This window comes from Scomber japonicus, chromosome 14 (assembly GCF_027409825.1).
Source record: "Scomber japonicus isolate fScoJap1 chromosome 14, fScoJap1.pri, whole genome shotgun sequence".
NCBI classification, from domain to species: domain Eukaryota; kingdom Metazoa; phylum Chordata; class Actinopteri; order Scombriformes; family Scombridae; genus Scomber; species Scomber japonicus.
The window spans coordinates 21,724,009-21,746,817 of NC_070591.1; the positions used below are offsets into that span (position 1 = coordinate 21,724,009).

A 22,809-nucleotide genomic window follows, 5' to 3' on the forward strand; every position below is an offset into this window, starting at 1 on the left:
TGTGTGCTATAACGTCCAATGATTACTTGTCTTGAAATGTTTCAGCATTCAATATGGACATTCAAATAAACTGGTGAAACCCCCAAACAATAAAGATTGCACTGTATACTTCCCTTGGCTCCTTTATAGCACAATTTCAGTCATATAAATCTGATATATTGAGCGTATATTTCCTCTGCAGACTAACACTGATATTTAGAGTCTTTCAGTGATTTGTTCTGTGTTGGTTTGAGGTTCATGAAATGGGTGATGGGTGATGATCCCCACGTTTCAAGATCTATATACGCTGCTATTTGTTGACTACATTATCAAGCATCATTGTCATCAATGTTATCACTGCCAGTATTATCACCACAGGCTGGTAATGCCAACTAAAAGTATCCCACAAAAATCCTATGTATCATGCATAACAAGTTACATTAGCAACCGTTTCAAAAGGCTTGTTTTTTCCTATGGCAGTCAACCTCCGGGTTTGTTACACTGTATGAGAATAAACAGTCCCCATATTTTGTTTCCTGTCTCACTGAGTCCTCTACCTGGAGTTACTTGTCTCTGCCAGCCTGTTGTTCATGATACCGAGGGCACCAACCCCCCCAGAGAAACCATTGTGGCGAGAGCTGCCACAGACTGTCCTGGGATATCCATTGGCTGACTCAGACAGCTGCTTCTGCATGAGGGCCAGTGACACCTTATTAGAGGCTGCCAGGTCTTTCATAGAGATCATCTCCCCTGATAGTCTGCGTCCCTCAGTGTCACTATCACAAGGTCCATCTGAGTCGGGCAGTTGGCCAAACTGACCTTGGCGACCCTTGGTGCCCGGGCGGATGGCATTGCGTCTGCCCAGGAAGGTGTTGGCCTTATTGCAGCGCTGGCAAAACAAACAGCTCATTTTCTCCAGCATCCAATTGAGCACCTGCTTGATGACAATAGAGATGACATTGAAGAGCGAATAGATGCAGCACACACCCATTAGCATGAAGAGGAAGTTGGCCACCCTGTAGAGGCTTTGGTATTCATAAGCTGCATTCTGGCTGCTGACAAAGTCCCCAAAGCCAATGGTACTGAAGGTAACAAAGCAGAAGTAGAGTGAGTCTAAGTACCCCCAACCCTCCACAGGGGTGTACATGGCTGATGCACAGCAGGAGATGGTAATGGCTGATAGGCAGAGAATCAGCATCACGTGGTAGACAGAGGGCTTCCAGCCTGGGAGGCTGTAGGCTGAGAAGTCATGGCGGATGCCTGGTGGGAGTAGACCACTGTTCCTGATTCGCCGTTCCCTCACAGCTTTCATCACCACAGCCAACAGTGTGATGATGCGCTCCAGGAAGAGGTTAAAGAAGAGGATGGTGGCAGCACAACCCAGGAGTCCATAGAAGATCAGGAACACCTTGCCTGCAATTGTCACAGGTGTTGTCATCCCAAAACCTGCAGAGACAGGTAAATATGAAACAGTTAGTTAGCCAAAAACTGACTTTCGGCCATAAGAAGTCTTCAGTTTCTTCACAATAAATTATGTCTCTAGGGACAAGAGAACAAGCTCAAATCTAAATGAGGTTTTTAAATACAGCTTAAATCGCATTACTAAACAGTAGTGCCTGTAATGAAAAAAATAAGTAAAAGTGGGGATTGAGTAATACACAAAATCCTGGATAATAATTTGTGTTGATGCTGCTGCTGACTCAAACAGCTTTCCTGGAAAATATTTAAAGTTATAGTAAAAAAAAATGTTTTGCACTACAAATGAACTTGCAGGTTATGAGTCAAGAGAGAATGAATGGAAAATTATCAAATTGATATTAGTTTAATCAAAATCAGCCTTACATGTATTAGATGTAGACAACAATCAAAATAAAACATCTAGAAGGATTTACTATGACCTCTTTGTCCATGATTAAAAATGAATATGTAATGTCCAATGATAATCTATCACATCGTCTTAGGTTGTATTGTGCTAAATGCTATTATTGTTAATTTAGGTCATTTAAATACTACACTTCCACAATTTTAAGGTGATGACAATAGTAGTATCCTGTATATTGTTGACATATTTTGTAAAGTCTTTATAAGAAGTCTTTTATCCTAAATGCAATTTTAAACACACACAGGAACTGTCATGCATTTGTATTTCTATACCTTACATACTTTATGTGTTTATGTATTTTAAGAATGATTTTATGTAATTTTATGGATTCAATGTTGTTTATTTTATTAATGTCTGTCCACTGTATGTCTGTTATTGGTGAGCCAAAGACAATTTTCCACCATTGTGGACAATAAGTTTTATTCTATTCTATGTTATTCTATTCTATACAGTATGAACACAAAGTATTTTCATACAGTATATGTTACACTGTTTAATGCTGTTGGTCAATAGACAAAGGCATGAGGATTATATTGAGTGAGGGAGGATGCCAGGAATAAGATTTGGAAAGTCCTCTGATTATTCTTTTTTTCTTTGCTTTGCTCTTTGGCTTCCTGCTGTCTCCTGATTTCTTAGTCAATTAGACTGATGTTCAAGCTGAGGAAGGGGTTATGAGAGGAGAGGAGAGGGTATAGGAGGAGAAGGAAGAGAAGAGAGGATTGGAGTGGAGAGGAGAGGAGAGGATGTTTATGGATTCTGCTGTATGTTGAAGAAGCACTTCTCAGTCTCAAGTAGTGTCACAGGTGCAGCTCTGACATTGCAGCTGCACAGCTGCAGCTCTGATGTTATCATTTAGCTGATGAGTGTTTCGGTATTTGAGCCCACAATTGTTTCCTATAAGACTGAATCACATTACTCTTTCAGCCCTTCAGTCTGAAATAAATTGGACGTAATAAAATAATTAAGAAAAACAATAAGCATGGTTTATGGCAGTGGCTCCAACCTTATTGTTTCATATAAAGGGAATTTTGGATCCCTGAAGAGGTGAAAGCACTCAGTATTTTAACAAGAAAAGAGAAGAGACATAAACCTCCTTCGTAAGAGTCTCAATCACCAAGTTGGGAATCCATGTTATATCCATCTATTGCTGCAATCCACTACACAGCCAAAACTAGCAGCAAACCATTACTTTTGTGACAATTCAACCAAAAAATACCCCCACACCTCTATAAAGAGATGTACGCATTGTGGAGGCTTCAGAGAGCAAAAGCACACATGCTATTGCAGGTGTGAACATAAGGCCTATTATTAATCTTCTTTGCTCTTTACTCTTACTGACCAACATTAATCACATGGACTCCCACATTTACTGATGTTTTAAAAAAAAATCAGAAAGGTGTTTATAATGTAATTTAGAATGTGTATTGTGTAAGCATTCACAATTTTAAAAGGCCTAGGTCTCAGCAAGTACACACACATGCACACACACACACACAATGTCATGGCCCTTATCCACTGAACAGCAGATGGTATATTTGTCAACAAATAAAATCGTGCTGAAAGATCAACCAGTTCACTTCCAGGCCAAGGTTAATATATTTTTCCATCATGGCTATCCTCCATTTCAGTCTTCTTAGAGCATTAGGGCAGCACTTTCCCCCATTTTGCACCAACCCGTCTATAACAATCCTTGTCAGGTAATAAATGACATCAATATCTAGACAATACTTCCTTTATGATACCCAAAATGGCTTTTTTGACCTTATCTCTCACGCAGAAAACCACTCTACTGAGGGTTTGCTGTTGACTTGCCAGGTCATTTAGATCAGTGCTGATTGATACAGATTGTTTTATCGATACAAGAGGGAATATAACACGCCCCCCCCCCCCCCACACACACACACACACACACCCACACACACACTCAACCATACACACACATCCACACACCTTATGGCCTTACGCACACACTTGTGTAGGCTTTACACAATGATATGAGAACAGTAACAGCAGGAGCACCAGACAGTATATCCTCAGCGATAGTGACAAAGTTCAGTAACAGACTGGGTGACAAGAAGGTGAGGGGCAACGATTACCCAAATTAAGCCCTTCAGTGAAATCCTATTTCAGTCTTTCATACTTAATTAATTAGCAGCCCAATTCTCTCTAACCAAACTGAATCATAGAGAAAACAGATTACATCTTCGCAGCGAGCAGAGACAGTCTTCCTGCACTGTCTCTCATTACCAAGTAAATTACCTAAGAGAGGAAAAGGCACCAGGCATCGATTCAGTGTAACATTTCAGAGCCATTACTCCAGACTGCTGTGTCAAGATACATTAGCGAAAACAGAACAATAATAGAAAGCAAAGGACAGGCCAGCTAAAAACCAAGGTGCAAACACTGTGTGACTTTATTCACATTCTTCATTTAAATTTTAAAACTCTTAATTCAATTTTATGACTTCCCAACATTGAAATCAGCAGTCCAGACCAATGATTCTGAGGCTGACCTCAGTGAACACTTAATCTTTCCACTCCGTCCGAGCCAAGATGAGCAGAACTTGATAAGGCAGGAAATCATATGTGTGCTAATCCAATTCAATCAGAGCCCTGGGACAATATTTATTCATTAACATTAAATAAAGTATGCTCAACTCAACATAGAAAATGATGTTATGCTCTAATGGCTAATGATGCTTACGCACGTAATTACACATTAGAGATTCAACCAGAAGGAAAGTGATGGAAATTGTGCCATTAGTATTCATTAATTACCGTTTGACAGTTTTAAGAGAAGAAGAAGAAGCTCTAATGGTTATCAGACCACAGGGAAATGAAATGAGGGTGGGGACAAAAATAGAGCATTAGTGGACTGTAGTGATTTTAGTGTTTGGGTCAGCTTTTATCACCAGCTGTTGAGTTTAAATCACACGTGTTCAGCGGCCATCATTGTAGTCCAATGGAAAATTACAATGGCTCATTAAGCTGTGTAGTAGAATCGAGACCTAAACAACACAAATCACAGTGAGTGTTGCTAATAGTAGTATTGATGGACTCCATGAATGTTCTGCATTTGCTACACTTAGACCATTCGCCTCTCAGCAGTAATCAATCATGACATTTTGCACCAAAGAGCCTCTCTGGATGAATGAGAACTGTTCATACAACACACACACACACACACACAAGTATTTCATTATGTGGAGATTTAACAGCAGCTAATAAATAACCAATAAAAAGAACTGTTGAAACTCTCCTCTGCTGATATTTGAATTCTTTAGCAGTTATGTCAAAACCATGAGGCAGTAGGAATTATTTTTTGATAAGTATGCAAAGATGTGATCACAATCGAATTACTATATGGTGGCCGACAGTAAGCCACTTTCACAAATGGAAATGCTGCGAAAGGTTGAAGGATGTTCTGTATAAGTCATGTGAAAATCAACAATGTGTTAGTCTCTCAATACTTTCTGACTTCCTCAGTCTGCATGTGGCTCTAGCCCTGACCCCATTTGTTAACTCTGAAAATGTAACTCTTTAAAGCTGCATCATTATTTTTATATTAACAAATAGATCACATGACAATCATCACCTGACTCTGCAGTTCTCCTCAGTTCTAATTTAACTGTTTTGGTTCATTCTCACCACTCTCATTAGTTTTGTTTCCAGCTGTGGCAGTCAGTTGTTTACAGCGATAAAGACTCTGAAAAGCCCACTTTATGCTACCTCTCCAGCACCAGATGGCAGAGAGATAAAGTAGGACTAGCTGGTGAACATAGTGGAGCATTTAGCATCTACACAGACAGATATGCCCCTGTAGTATAATACATGACTCTATCGCTGCTACATGTGTAAACAGGCAACTGTTAGCTGACACGTTCGCCATATCAACTTAAAAAGAGATAATATGTCAGTGTTTGCAGGTCCCAAGTGGGCCAAAAATAACAGCAACAAAAAACTGGCTATTACAGGTTTAAAAGTCTGTCACAAATAAACAGTTTCAGTTAAAAAACAAGTTTCCTAAAACAGCTGAACACTGCAGTTTTCAGAAAACAGGAGTAAATGGTGCATTTGTGTGAGACTGTTTAAAGCCACGTATTTGGTGCTCTGGGGAGTTTAGAACAGGAATAATATTGTGTGATTGACTAGAGATAAACTACAGCACCAGTGTTGATCATAATGAAATATATCTCCCAGTGCAACAGTGTGGCTCATTGATGTGTTAGTTATTAGACAACAATGCAGTTATATGGCACATGGGAATATGCTAGATTTGTTGACAATAAGAAAAAAAAGCCTTTAAAATGGTAGGTTATACACACAGGAAGCATTTATGAACAGTCCAAATTGCAGATAGTCTTTTAATGTTCAATTTAAAAGTCAATAAAGAAAAGAAAATCCATTTAATATCTGATATGTTCACTCAAGTTATTTTAGTTTTCTAAGAGCTCACTTAGAACTGGTGGAAATTTTGGTCAAAGCCCACTTGACACCTTTTACAGTAGATAATGTGAAGTAATGTAAGCTGAAAAAAGCATATTGATTCACTTTACTGGAAAAAAAGCCTCACAAGGACAACCACCATGAAGCTGAGCACAATGTCTGATCTTAGAAGCCTAGTATACCTATAAACCTATAAAAGGTATACAATGTGGGAGAAACATGAAGGGGAAACTAAAAGCACTCAGTCATATTTCCATGTTTTAATGAAGGACATGTGCTGTACATCTTAAGTAGTATTGAAGCTGAAGGTCACTGTATGTCATTGAGGTCAATGCCTCTCACTCAACTCCCTGAAGGGCCATAAAGAGACCCAATGATTCATTACGTAACTGTATTTTAAGCCAAAAATCAAAACCGTGCCTTCGATTGCTTCTCCATGTCCCCAATTAATGCGCTTAAGAAGAAGCTTCCAGTCAAACCACTGGTGGGAATAGTCTTAAATTGGTCTGATAGGAGCAGCAGTAAAAGACGCCAGGCATGCCCAGCCCTCTGATGACTCTGTTTCTGTGACGAACAGGAAATCATTAGTCATGGGGCGGCATGGCAGGGGTCTGCAAAGAGGACAGAGGGCTGAGGAAGCCGCAACATGGCCAGACCACAGTCATCATCACCACACCATCTGCTGATGAGCTGCCAGTATTACTGGCAGACTATGTAATAATAGGAACATTCAAACTGTGCTGCCAGCGTTACAAAAAGCAGATGATAGAATAGGTCACATACATGCTGTTGCACAAAGATGCCAAATTTTGTTTGAGATGTAGATACATTGTTGCATCTGTGTACTGTGGGCGCAAATTAAATAAAGACCATACTACTATTGCAGGGGATAAAAACACCCAAACCGACACATGCAGCAATATTTCTACAGTCCCCTGAAACAAAACAATGTGGCTTTGAATTTCACACCCAGCTGCGCTCTCCCACACACATTATAGGCGCTACGTTAATGGTAACTGTTCTGCATGTCAGAGCATTCATAATGAGTGTTTTGTGCTACACATGGCTGTGCAGTAATTAGAAATAACAGACTGAGGTGATCATAATGAAACATGTAGCTAACAATCATTAAAGTGGGTCGATACAGACATTAATTACCTGAGTAAAAGCTCTCTGTTGACTGTTAGATGTAGTGTGATAACATACAGAACAACACAAACTTATTCAATAAAACAAAATCTAAAATGGCATCATTTTCTGATTTCTTGATTCATTTGGCTCCTCTGTAACTGAATCAGTCTTCTAGTGTTTCAAATTGTATCTCAGTAATAATTCCCGGCAAAGAGAGCCACAAGGATTGATGACTCTGCTGTTGTATGTATTGATTTATTGTCAAAAGAAATATGCTGCATTGTCTTTGACCTACACCAACATTTACTCTTTTTTATTAATTTTTTTATCTGTTCCACATCTTCACAGAATTGTAAAAACAAAAGGCATAGTTGCTCAACTTAATAAGCTAAAGTAAAATTGGGATTCATGTGGCTTTCGTTGTCCGTATGCTAACATTAACACAGATTTGTCCTTTCATGTGGCTGAGAAGTCATTCTCTCATCAGATTAATAGCTTCTCTCTGACGGACCTAAAGGCTATGTCCTTGTGCTTCATATAATCTTATACTGCATGCACAGTCAATGTTTGAATAAAAGCTTAGCTACATAAAGCCCTCTTGTATTCTTCTCTTGTGTAAACACACCTGTCCAGGTGGAGCTTTTGAAAGACTATCACTCTCAGATAAGCCTCCATGTTCAGCACATGATACAGATGTAGTGCTCGCACAGTATCATGGTAACGCTACATTGAATGCACTGCATGTAAATAAGAAACTGTAGAATTGCAGGAATCACATGAATAAAGTCAAATACCAGCAGGAAATGACTGCTTGAGGTTCAGCAGACATTTGATTCAATGGTTTTCCATTACTGCTAATATGAAAGCACAAGTCCCTGAAATTTAAGGCTCTGCAAAAACCTGATTCCTGTCAGGGACTGCTAAGTTACTGACAGCTGCAATAATGATCTTGGACCATACACAGAAACCACAGCAAGCTGCCTCAGAGAAATAATGAGGCAATGCTCCGTTGCTCACAATTAAATTATGTTTTACTTTCTATTAACAGAATGGGCCCACTATGAGTCTTCTCTCTCATCCGGGAGCCTGAAATCACCTGACTCTGTCAGAAACTGCTAGCATGGAAAAAGTTGAATGATCTGAACAGTTTAAAGTCTTGTGCTGGCTGGCAAAAAAGTGCAACCATTAGTTCAGAGGTGTGTTCGGGCAATGCAGTCACTACAGCTGAGCTTCATAGTGGCCAGTGCAGATTCACTGAGAAGGTCACACAGGTTAACTGAGAGATGTGCATTTTTCTCTAAATAAGATAAATAAAAAGCAGGTAAGGAAAAAAAATAGAGCCTTTGTGCTGTTTCATCTCATTCAAACAGATTATATGAAATTGTCAAGGGTGGCTCACCAATCATCTGTATCTATTTTCAACCAGTACTCGTGTTTGAATTGCCTGTAATTTCTGTGTAACATGCAATATCTGCATTTCAGTTTTGATCTTGTATTCTCATAATAATGATCAATCATCTTACCGATTCAAGGTGATGCTGAAAACTCATGTGTGTGTCTTCTTTGCACAGCCTCTTATGGATTATATTACTGTTTACTCTCTTTAGCTCTGATAGAAGCTAAAAGGAAACTTTTATCAGAGAATGATGTAATCTGACATTCATATTTTATATTAAATACTATTTCCGCATGTCATTTGCATTTAGCTGCTTAAAAACGCAGTTGCACAGCATGTCTTACTACTGTACTCCTGTCTCTCTCTGTCTTACACAAGCAGCCCCTCCTTCACACAAAGAGACAGATGGACCACTGCCAGATCACGCTGTTCGCCAACTTGCTGTTAGCTTATTAACATTGATAACTATTTATATGCATGACCCCAAGATGAAGATAAATGTTCTACTGGTAAAGAAGTGAGATCGCTTTCCAGTTTTCATGCAACATCATGACACTTTTTCACTGCAAGTGTGTTTACTGCATCATAGATCACCAACAGTTCAAAAGTTTCACCAGGTAGACTTTTCTGCTCATGGGGGAAAGTTTAAACTCTCATAGCTGCATTTTGTATGAGTCAACATTGACATCCATGCCAAGTTTAACACCAGAATCCAAACCAAAATTGCTATTAAAGTAGCTCTGATAATCAGCAGGTCAGAAGACTGCAGAGTGCAAAGAGCACAAAGAGCTGATCTTCTCTTTGCCCTGCCGGTGCGGAGAGCAGAATCAGTTAAATGCTAATCGGTCGGAGGAGGAGGAGGAGGAAGCCCACAAATATGCTGTGTCCTCTAAAATGATCTTGATACAAGTGTGTGAGTTACAGTATGGAGGCGAGTCCACGCCTTAGTGAGTCAGTGCAGATTTATGACCCGCTGTGACAGAGCGCAGAGGTGTGCACAGCAATCCTGTACAGCAGCAGTTAACTGAGATGGGGATTTATTGAAGCCTATGTGTCCCAGCAGGTTTCTCCAATGCAGACACACACACACACACACACACACACACACACACACACACACACAGACACACACACATTCCACTCTAGACCAGGAAGCCCCCTGTTAGGGCGGGGGGGGGACTGAAATGGAGGGATAAAATGTTTGAAGTAGCTGCGTGTTATGTGGAACAGATGAATTTAATTTCTTCTTTTATTTGAGGGATTGTTTTCCAGTCAATCAGTCATTATTTAAGTGATCAGGTTTATTTGATTATGCATTCATTTATTTATTAATATGACAATTGAATAGTTTGCATCTAATTTAGCATCACCACATGATTTTTAGAGGAAATTAGGGGAATTTCGTATAGTCACTTAATATTTATAGGTCACATTAGTATCTATTTAAAATTGTGTTTTGCTATTAGATGTTTCATCACTAAAAACACTACTTTAATAACCAATAATACCATTTCACATTACAGGTATCTAAGAAACATATAAGTGCTTTTTATAGAGCCTTACACTCCAACCTCTCTTCTACCTCTATCCTTACCAAGCAGGCCTGGGAGAAAGATTTGGGCATCATTATTGATGACTCAGACTGGCAGAAAGTATGGACTAATGCCATGAGAATTTCTATTTCCAATCGAACCAAATATATTCAGTTTAGAATTGTGCATCGTACACATAAAACACCTGTTTAAACATTCCAATGTGTCTTTGCTTAGCTGGAAGTCAAACTTTGAAACTGGGCACTATTTTCACTGCTTCTGGTCATGTGTGAAGTTACAAGGCTACTGATATTGTAAAAGAACTGTCTGTTATATTTGGCGTCCCAATTCACTTTAATCCCATGTGCCTCCTGCTTGGTTTTCCGGATGTTCACATTGTAAATGCAAAACACAAGAGATTATTTAACCTGTTGACTTTTGCTGCCAGGAAGAACATTTTGCTCTTTTGGATTAAGGATGCTGCTCCAACAAAAGAGTCATGGCACAATAATATCATGGAGTGTATTCCCAGTGAACACATCTCCTGCTTGCTGCACTCCACAGTGGACTCTTGTTATAAAGTCTGGGACTCTTACTTAAAATATATTGGATCTACGCTGTCATCTTCCTTGCTACAAGGATTTCCAAAAATGCCTTAGACTGAACTTGTGCCTTCTTTGTTGAACTTTGGCACCCTGAAAGCTTTGTAACCTTGTTTTATGTATGTCTAAATGTGGATTTAGTATTGTCATTTATTGTAGGTATCTATTCGCATATGTAGTCATTACCATCTAGTCTTTGTATCTGCCATGTGATGTCTGAGCTGTGTATGTTCTGTGTTATATAAGGAAAATAATTAATTAGTAAAGTTTTTTTTTCAGCTCCTGAGAGAAATATCTGGTCTGTTGTTTGGTGACAGGCAGGTAGTTTTCCTAATTTCAGTATAAAATATTGTTTACGGTTCAGCTTTAAGGCAGCGATTAAGTACATTACCCGGCAATAAACTCTCCCTTAATTTGGACACAGTTCTATAGACCATCTGTACAGCAGTGCCGCTATTCAGCTTCACTTCTTCTTTTGGGAAACCATTTTATGTGCTGTGTGTCAGAATTACGTACAATCTAGAGGGACTCCCAGTGCCTTTCATGTGACAGACAGCCCTCTGTTTTCCATTTTTAACAATTACATTTTCTCTCTATGACCCAGGAGATCTAAAAAGAGGACGGAGGAAAAAGTCAAGGGCAGAAATAATACTGACCAGCTTCAAAATGAATGGTAAAATGATCTTCATCTCATTATGTAATGTTCTACTGCAAGATGAGCACAATCTATTTTCCAATACAATTACAAGGTTGTCCCACAAAAAAACACAGTATAAAGTGTACTCATCAAAATGAAACAATGACTTCTTGAATCTACATGATAGAAGTTAGTTATGAGCCAAAGCGCAAAGTAGTCAGATGTGAGACAGGAGTCAACACTGGGACAGTCTGGTGATGACAGAATGAGTGGTAGAGGAGTGTGCTGAAGTGAGAGACAGAAAGCAAAAACAGGGAGCATGAGACGTTGCTGTGCACCGATGAATCTGCTTTCACAGATTGCAAACCTTTCCCACCCACCTCCTGAAACCACATTCATAACATACACCAGCAGTAACAACAACACAGATGGTTTTGTCTCAGCGAGGCAGCGCCGAGCGGTTAATCTAAATAAGAACATGACATCAAAGCAAAAACACAGCCTGCCTTCGGGGATCAACGCAGTCTATCATGTGACATTTCACACTGCTTAAATGCCAAATGCACGCTCCGCTAGTCTGAGGTGACATTGTCTTGTAACCTCTGAGACATGTGAATTATAAGGTGCAGTACAGTACAGAGAGCAAATTTGGTTTGCAGCTCCATCCCAGATACACGGCCCTGGTCAGGCAGGCGTGAAATAGTCACACAAACCTCACCAGCTTCAATGACACTCAACTGCCAAATCAGCACTTTTTAAATTGGCACAAGAAAATGAGGTTAACACTTCCTAAAATGCCTAAATGTTTAGGAACACTGAAGAGAGTGTAGATAACATATGTATATATACACACATATATATATATAGATCTATAGATAGATAGATATATACACACACATATATATAGATCTATAGATAGATATATATACACACACATACATATAGATCTATAGATAGATATATATACACACACATACATATACATAATGTCAGTGGAACAGTGGAATAATTACTTTATCATCACAGCAAATACTAGCTTTTTATGTTGCGATTATAAAATAATTATTTTCTGATGATGATTCAACAAAACCGTATGAATCATTGCATGTCCTCTCTGGTGTTCTGCATTATAGGGGCTTGGGCCAGATCTGTTGCTCATTAACTGGACTCTGTGGTCCCTCTGCTGAACATTTAACATCTGTAGAGATGTTCCGCTAGATTTGGCAGGATAAAGCATCTTCACTTCCAAAGAGTAACACTGATTTCCCTCATGTGTGAGCTATAATTAAATCAAATTCACTGTAAACTTGCAAACCCAGACGTTGTTTGACCAGTTCTGAAGTTCGATTCCTCAAAGTTGGAGGTCTGGTGTATTTAATAATCAACTTTATTCATATAGCACTTTTCTTAACAAAGTTATTGGCAGAGAGAACATAAAAGGAATTTAAAAAATCAGCAATTAAAAAAAAGCAGAGATCATAAAACAGGAAAATAAATAAATTAAGTCAGACAACAATATTAACTGTCAGAAGTGGGATAATTAAATGGTAACATCAAACATTCATAAAAGCCTTCCAATAAAAGAATGTTTAAGAGGAGATTAAAAAGAAACTAAAGATGTTGCCTGTCTGATGTTGATAGGCAGACTGTTTCACGGTTTGGAGGCTGTAACAGTAAAGGGCCAGTCACCTTTTGTCACCAGCCCAGATCTAGGAATAACCAGCAGAGCTCCATCCAGTATGTCCTTGATGTAATTTAGAGCAAGGGCTTTTTATTGCTTTAAAAGTGATAAGCAGAATTTTAAAATCAATGGGGAATGTCAGGCAGCGTAAATTGGCAAGTACCGAGGTAATATGTTCATATCTCTTAGTGCCAGTTAAAACCCGGGCATCAGCGTTCTGTACCAGTTGGAGTGAAAGGAGCTGTGACTGATGCCAGCATCAAGGGCATTGCAGTAGTAGGGGCAGGGGGGAAATCGGGAGACAGGGATGATATGATTTTTACATTTTTTTTAATTTGAAAAATTCATGAGATCCACTAAACTAAACTAAATACGTAAGATTTCTAGTAGATTGTGTCATGTTAAGCTTACTGTGAAGCAGGCTGGTAGAATTTGTGGGACCAACAACTATGGCCTCAGACTTATCATTGTTCATTTTAAAAAGTTCTGGGATAACCAACATTTAACATCACTGAGTCAGGCAAAGAGATTATCAAAGCTGCTGGGTGTTGTATGAAGAGTGACATGTAACTGCATGTCATCTGCATAACATGAGTAGGAGATTCTGAATTATCTGAATGATCTGGCTAAAAGGATGCATGTATATTGAAAACAGCAGTGGGCCAATGATAGAGCCTTAAGGAGAAGGTTCTCTTTTTATATGATGTGAAAAAATCATATTCAAACTATAATTTACCCATTCGAATTTTAAAATGTCACCCGACTAGTATGCCCTCTTTTGATCCATCTGTAAATTAGGCGAACAATATGTTTTGTAACAAAAGATGGGGAAGGAAGATGTGCAGAGCAGCTGCCTTGACTGGATAATTATGACCCCAAGTCATCTGAAAAGCAGTGTCTGGAAATATTTTGGGTCCTATGCTGTGAATGGTAAAAGTCTGTGTGTGTAAAATAATGTTAATTTGCAGATATTCGAATACATTTGAATGAATTGCGTGACATTTGGTATTCGTTCAAATTTGAGTGACAGCCCTAGTAGATGTAGAGCAGTCCCCTGGTTTCTAGATGGTGCAGGAGAATGGAGTGACTGATAGTGTCAAAGGAAGCACTCAAATCTAAAAACACCCTTACTGTGCAGTCATCTCTATCAGCTGTTAAAAGTAGTCTTTATGAGGGCTGGCTCTGTGCTGTGGTGAGCACTAAAACCAGACTGAAATCTAATTAAAGTATCATTACTATTCATAACGTGTTAATTTAGTTGAAATAACTTTCCCAAGCACCGTAGATAAAAATGATAAATTAGTCTGTAGTTGATGAGTGATAGGGGATCCAAATCCAAACCAAGGTTTTTCCAGTAATGGTTGAATGATTGCATCTTTAAAACAAATGAGAAAATAACCAGAAGTTAGAGAACTGTTAATGATCAAAAAAAAAAAGATCAACAGAGGGGAATATCTCTTTAAAGATCTTTCTTGGGCTAATATCTACACTAATTCAGTATTAGGTGTCTGCTTCTAGAGTAATATCCTGACAGAGGCACCAAAGTGATATAACAAGCCATATTTCATTTTCAGATTTGCTGTATCTGACCCCTCTAACACAATTTAGGCTACATTGTGAACTAAGTTTTAAAGTTTAAAACAATACATTTTTTGTTGGATGAGGGTGCTAAGGTCAAATGTAAAACTATGATAGAATCTCCCCCTTACAAAATCCAGAAAGCTACAAACCTATATATTCTACTTCAAATAGCCCTGCAACAAACTCTGCCGTGCCTTTGTGAAATAATGTCCATTCTCCACAATATGTCAGAATGACATTGTTTAAAGCAGTTGGTAATCTTCACCACCTCCTGAGGGAAATATCTGTCTCTGTAGCTGCTAAATGCTCTGCAATGTTCAGCGAGTCTGCCTGCCGTTTGGTGCTGGTAATGTAGTGTGCAGTGGGTTTATAAGAGCTTTTCTTCCTGCAAACAAGGTTGACAAGAGCACTGAGACTGAACCAAAGTTGTGGGCTGAAAAATCAAAACTGAGCTGTATGATGCTCCTTAATTAATCCTGGAATTGTTACTGTTAATATAAACAAGTTAATCAGTGTAAGTTAAATAGACAATTTAAACTAAATTTTGAGATGTGTTTCCACTAATTTGTCCACCAAATCCAGAAACACTGTACTGTTTAATTCAATCAGAGCCACTACACCAATCACCACACATCATACAACCTAGAAAATACTGTACGGCTCCTGTAACACCTCTTTAACATATCCAACACAAACTATACATTGCAGTATGAGCTATACCCTTTAACCTGATTATTCAAAATCACATTTCAACCTGGAATTAATGGTTTGTGATGGATGAGACTGCTGTATGCCTCTGTTTATCTGCAGGGAAGAGCGCTTTGTCATCTTGCTGCAGCAAAGCTCTGAACAGGCAGGGTTTAGCTTTTTTTTTATCTTCTCTTAACCCCCGCCCACCTCGAACAGTTCTCCTCCTATTGCAAGTTGTGGACTGCATTGAGGTTAGATCAGGCCGTACATGTGTGCTGTTTGGTAAACTGTCCTCTTTGTCTTGTCTCTCTTTGTGACTTCTCTGAGTAGGCGGATATGAGTGTGATGGATCAAGAAGTGGCAGTGGCAGCCACAGGCAAGAAGAGGCAGGGTAGAGTCGAACTCCGGGAATAAATAGCTGAGAACATGATCCAAACCTGCAGCTGAATGTTCTGTGGGAAAACTGCCTAATTGCTCTAACTAGCTTGTCCCACTCAATCTCAACAAGTTAAAAGACTAGATCAGGCAGCCATCACTGAGTACAACCAATTATCAGACAAGTATCTCCCCTGCAAGCACTTCAAAACCGATAAAGTATTTCTTCAAAATGTCACTGGAGCAACTTAAAATGAGACCTACAGGCTCATGAACGGATGTAGAGAACTGTCCTAGCTGGCAGTCTCACCAGCTACCAATCAGCCCTGAAGGTTATAAATATCTTTCGTATTAATAGAAATTCTGTTTACTGAACAGACTCAAGTGCCCTCTTTAATGAGCATGCAAACAGGAATGCTGTGAGTGAAAATGTAGGGCAGGACAACACAAGCAAGAGTTGAAACAGACAAAAACAAAGTCTTTGAGTAAGTCATCAGTGCAATATTTCAACAAGGGGCAGATGAATAAAAACAAGATACAGCCATCCTAGCAGCTCTACGAGGCTGTAATTAGGTACAGCGGTGCTTTGAACTAAATGCTAATGTCAGCATGCAAATATACACAATGACATTGCGAACATGCTGTTTTGGCAGGTACTATAATGTTTACCTTGGTCACCATCTCATTTGAGCATGTTAACATGCTAATCAGCAGCTAATAAGCACTAAACACAAAGTACAGCTGAAGCTGTTAAATGTGATCATACACCACAGTAGCTACTGGACACATTTATATTTTGAACTGATGGTGGTGCTCAATAAAAAGTTCATCAAAATGAATGGTAGGCTATTACATCCAATACTTGTCAAGAGAGAGGTCTTACATATTAAGATATTTTACAAGAAAACTTTGACCTACTGGTAGTGCTAGGTGAAAAGTCAGGATCACTAAAGTCAGTATTGGTCCATGCTGTGGACTCCATGGATATCTCTACAAAATGTCATGGTAATATATCTAATAGTTGCCGAGATATTTCAGTCTGATCCAAAATGATGGACAGATGACCGACCAACCAACAGATGGAAATTGACATTCCTAGACCACGCTGCTAGCATTGCAAAAAGGCTGAGATTGAAAGCTCATTCTTGACCTTTTCTTAACCTCATGTGGTATGATTGAAAGCTCCAGAACAGCCTCTAAGTGGTGACATGGACTTTCCATCTCAACTTTTAAGCCAACACAGTCAAGAAATTCTCAAAGTGCTCAGAAAAAACGAAATTTGAGCAGAGATTTCAGACCATGTGATGTTTGAAATCGATGTCAGTCTAAACCAGTTACTGTTTCCTGCAGTATGTCCCACAACTAGAAAAGAACAGACCAGGTGCAGTACTGATAGCCGCTGAACCTGGCTGAAACTCAAGTGGCCTCAGCTTAACAGCAAACACTGGTCGGACGGTGATGTGTCAGAAATGGTACTGGTCACATTTTTGGTGGATGTGTGATCAAATTTGTAAGTGCCAATTTGTTCTTCTAATGAATATTTGGTCTGGTCCAATTTTAAAGGTCTATAAAAGGTCCACATGGACCTGACTTCAGAAACATATTTTTATACAAAAACATGCATCTCACTGTATTTGAAAAGTCTCAAAGAAGATAAATGGACCAGAAATAAAACTTTGGGGTAAGTTTTCCTTTAAAGATTGCTTTTATGTTCTATAACGCTGATGTTGATGAAAAGTTCAGTGATTTAGATCCTCTGTTTTCCTCACAGAGTTCCAGCCAGGACTGTCAGCAGCTGTTCACAAGCTGGAGTTTACTTTAGTACTAGCCAGCTGCAGCCACCACAAAGTCTGTAATATGAAATTAGAAGTTATGTTCAGAATTGAAACTAAAGAAGTAAAGAACTTTTGATGATCATCTTTGTTGTGTCTTGTACTACATATGTTAGCTGTGTGTTTGGTTACATATTGTTTATTAAAAGGTTTATGGTAAATGGACTGTACTTATATAGCGCCTTTCCAGTCTTCCATCCACTTAAAGCACTCTCACACTACAAGTCACATTCACTCATTCACACACACACAAACACACATTCATACGCTGATGGAAGGCTGCCACGCAGAGTGCCAACCTGTGCATCATGACGACCTGACCATTCACACACACATTTACACACTGTGGGCACAGACATCAGGAGCAATTTGGTAGCAGTATCTTGCCCAAGGACACTGCGACATACAAACTGGAGGAGCCCAGCATTGAACCGCCGATTTTTAAGCTGAAAATGACACATTAAGTTCTATGGCAGGTGTTAGGATAGACAGGACAATGGTTGGACCATTTTAAAATGTAAAGTATATTAAGTTTTGAATATGGACATACAGAGTGTATAAAGCTGCAGAAAGCACACTGTGTATATAAACTTGATCATAATAACTGAATAGGCCCGTTGATGATGGTGATGACATATTTCAAAATTGCTAGAGCACCAAGGAAGGACTTACAGATGATGGCCAGGTAAAAATTTTTGAACCCGACATATTGATAGGACGTTCAAACTATGGTCATTTAATATCTCATTGTCTGCTTGGTTCACTTTTATTCTTCAAAGCAATAGTGTGGAGTGACATGAAGGGGATCAAAGTCTCATTGCTGATTTGAAACCTTTCCCACAGCTGAGTCAGACCTAGGCAGTGTTTGGGAGGAGTGTCTAGAGTGGCAGGGGATGCCACTGTGATAAAGAGTTGTGTGGGGACGCCCCAAATCCCTTTTATATCACCACCTCACAAGCGTGCAGAGAAAGTAGCACACGAGCCGGACGGGTGGGGGTGGATTGCGGAGATCAAAGTGAGATAGATATACAGACAGGAACTCATGAAAGCTTATGAAAAAGACAAACACTGGAGTGAAAATCTCTACATTTCACTTTTTCTCCCCCAGCTGAGTCAGTTTTATGATCTGCTTGACGGGGAAGATTGCAGTGCTTTATGACAACTTGAACACAAAGGATTTCAACCTGCCACAGACATGTACACAAACACAGCTGCTCTGCTGTCCCTCCGGTGACTGGCTGAGCAGAGTGCATGGACTTCCCGTGAGCACTGTATTTGTGTATTAGAGTGTTTTGTGCACAGTGTGGAAAGCGCTGACGGAGAGGAGATGGATCCAATAAAGCTCTCCTGACAGGGATACAGTAAATAATGTTGTGACAGGTACCCTATTTGTGTACACCTACAGTTTGTACACAGCCATCAGTTTTCCTTATCATTCCCCTCACTGCAGTTTTCAATTAAAACAAGGTGTCACAGGAGGGTCATAGTGTATCTATAGTAAATGTGTAGAAAGCAAGGTCAGCTGCTGTCAGCTCAAATTATTACCTTTTCACTCACTCACTCACTCACTCACTCACTCACTCACTCACTCACTCACTCACTCACTCACTCACTCACTCACTCACTCACTCATTGTATGCTATGGCTCCTCTCTAGCTGTGAGGGAGGGAGGAGCTGGTGGTAGGCAGTGGGTGACGGAGGACTCAGCCATCAGGCATGCAGTGCACCACACTGTTGGCCCTCAGGGTGCCCTAGGAGGGACACTTGCTCTTTTCTGACCTATTGCACAAGTAAATGTTAAAATGAGGGGGGGTGGAAGGGGCTTCTCATTGACATTCCTGCTGGTTTGAATGGAAATGTGGCAAAAGACTGCACCCATGGGTGCTGTCCTATAGCCAGAGATGAGCATGCTGTTCCAAATGGCAGGCGAGTCAGATGTTGCCCCATTGCCAAAGCCCTCACAGCCAAAATGTAACACATGACTGGAAAAAAAATAAAAATGCTAATCTGTTATTCTGTATGTAAGCCAGTGGAAAGAAAGCAGCCTACAGGGATGGCAGCTCCCGTCCTTTTGACATCCCAGACTGTCAGTAATTTATTTGTCTGGGAGCTTGCTGTCTCTACTCCATTTTACTGGCATCAGGAAGAGCCACATTGAGGAAATCCTCAGGAAGATGAATCCCTGTAGTGCCCTGGACCCCATTCCTACAGCTCTTCTAAATCATCCCCATTCTCATCCCCCTGATGACCCAATCTGTCAACATCTCGCTTCAAACTGGTAGTTTTCCATCTGCCCCCAAGGTTGCAGTCATCCACTCCCTATTCACAAATCCCACTCTACCTCAAATCTACAACCTACAAACCTCCCTGACGTGACAGTGACGTCTGAGGTGTTGGAGAAGGTAACTGCTCATTAGCCTCAGGACTACCTGTTAACCAATTAGAAAGATTTCAGTTTAGGTTACTTCATCACATAGTGGTGAAACAACTCTGCTCAGGGTTATGCATGACCTGCTGAAGGCAGTTAATAGAGGGTCCCCTTCTCTCCTGAGTCTCCTTGACCTGAGCACTTTATTTGACACTGTGGATGACACTTTTCTCTTGGAGCACCTCTGAACCACCACTGGTTGATATGACTCTGCATTTAATTGCTACACTGATGACCCCCCCAAACTGTTCTACAGCCATGTGATGCCTCAGTATCTGTCTTAAGGAGATAAAGGACTGAATGAGCACAGATTTCCTCTAACGTAACAGCAGCAAAACTGAAGCTCTTCTGAATGGCACTCCACATCAGATCCAGTTATCCCCCATATCTCATCTCATCTTTGACGGCCAGGTTATGCAAAACCTCTAAACCATCTTAAAAATATATCTAAACTCCACCCCTCTGTCACCCTGTCAGATGCAGATAAACTTGTCCATGCCCTTATCGCCTCAAGACTGAACTACTGCAATGCACTCTTCATAAGGATCCCTGTCAAGAGCATCCAGATGCCCCAGTACATTCAGAACAGCACTGCCAGGATCCTGATGAGAGTATGAAAACAAAAACACATATCACGGTTTATGTTCTCATTGCACTGGCTGCCTGTCTCCTTCAGAATCGTCTAGAAATTACTGCTTCTCAGGTACAAGCCATCGTAGGACATGTGCCACAATATCTACAGGAACCTGCACCCTCAGACCTGCCAGCAGCTTGCTCCTCCGGGTCCCCAGTGCGAAACACCATGGGAGTCTAGCTTTCTGCTCTGCTGCACCACGCTTGTAGGACAGCCTTCATAACCATCTGAGGACAGCACAAACCCTATAGAATCTTTTCAAACAGGCCTAAAAACCTTTTTATTCAGGGAGGCTTTTTAAATCTTATCTCTTATTATTATTTTCTTCATATTTTATGTTCCATGTCATTAATACTGTAGCACTTTGAGAATTAGAATTGAATGAAAAGTGCGGTACAAATTAATTGGTGATTAAATGATTATTATTATATGATTATTTTATGAGCATAACCCATATTAATAATAACCATTCCCCAGATTATTTACTTGAGTGTGGATTTATCAGAACATGATGTCCCAAATTGACTTAAAACATCTACCATTGTTTGTAGTCTCTGTCAAAAAGACTCCAATAACTGTCTAAATGATGTGAGCAAAATGTATTCTTGGAGTTTATTATTATTATTATTATTATTATTATTATCATTATTATTATTATTATCTATTGGCAGTTTTTCATGAATAATACATGTTTTTCAACAAGTATTTAGAGGACATCATGCCTGCGACCAATTGAACGCAAAGGTCAGGGAAATGGCTTAATGCTGTATAGTTCACCCACCTATAGTCGACACCACAGTTCCAACAAAATAAAAAGCCCCTGTAAAATCCCATCGTGGCCTCAGAGCATCAGCCCGGATTCCGGCGGCGATGGCAGCCTCGTACTCCCGCAGGAAGGAGTTGATGTCCTGCAGGCTGATGTTGAAGGTCTCACTGAAGTTGAGGAGCGTCCCGTTCCAGCGGCCGTGAGCCCGCAGCTCCGAGGGCCTCTCTATGGCAGAGAAGACCGCAGCGCCGCACAATAGGTACAGGATGATGAGGATGGCAAGCAGCGCGAAGCGGCCGTTGTCCTCGTTCAAGTGCAGGGAACGACAGCCTTGCAGTCGCTGGCTAGGCATCATCCAAATTTCAGCACCACTCGCGCGTCGGACAGCGACAAGCTCCACATCGGAGACGGCATTCACTCGTCTGCAGGTGTCCTCTGGAAGTCACTGTACTACTGCTCTCTCACTGCACTTCTACAGATAACATTTCCTTTACTTAGCCCAACACGTTGTCTCATTGTAGTAGTGGAGTGATATGTGTGTGGCTGAAAGCTGAAAGCTGAAAGCGAACAAAAAAGACGCTCCACTTGTGGATATAAGTCTGCAAATCCTCCAGATTGCGCTGGCTGGTCAAGAAAGAGTTCACGAGAAAAGCAATCGGCGCGTACTTTCATGATGGATTCATTCTCACAGTTGTAGCACTGCAGTTGAACTGAAGTGGACTGCAGCTTAGATCCGACCGGACGCGCTTCTTTGTGCAAAAGCTGAGGGTGGGAATGCCAGCAGTAGTAGTATCTTCTGACTCCCCTGCACCAAAATGTTTCTGTAGAAATCGCGCTCCGGTCTCAAATCAACTCATCTATCTTCAGGCTTGCTTGGTCAGGAGATGTACGGAGCTGTTTCCTTCGTGTGGACGTTACAGTGGCTCATTGCAGCCTGTCAGCGCGTATGGTGAGCTCATACCTGTACTGTGTCCATCCATTGAATGACAAGGAGGAGAGAATTAAATAAGACACTAAAGTTGTGCAGTTGGATAAGCAAGAGGGGAATCATCATTTCCCCAGGTAACAGAAGATTTACATGTTCACTGGAGTGCAGCAGTGTTTCTTTGTGCCTTGCGCACTGAGGGTATACTGAGGAACGGTTATTCACTTTCTGCACCGGGGGAAAAAATGTAAAAGTGAGAGACTCCACCTGAGCTAATCTGCCTTAAAGTTTTA

At 40.3% G+C, this 22,809-nt stretch overlaps 1 protein-coding gene across 1 annotated transcript; it reads right to left on the reverse strand.

Moving 5' to 3' along the window:
* Positions 1-532: 532 nt before the first annotated feature.
* kcnk12 (potassium channel, subfamily K, member 12) lies at positions 533-21,946 on the reverse strand. The gene is made up of 2 exons (XM_053332990.1): positions 21,607-21,946; positions 533-1,425 (listed from the first exon to the last, which is right to left on the reverse strand). The coding sequence occupies exons 1-2, from the start codon at positions 21,944-21,946 to the stop codon at positions 533-535; spliced, it is 1,233 nt and encodes a 410-aa protein (XP_053188965.1).
* Between the last annotated feature and the right edge of the window lie 863 nt (positions 21,947-22,809).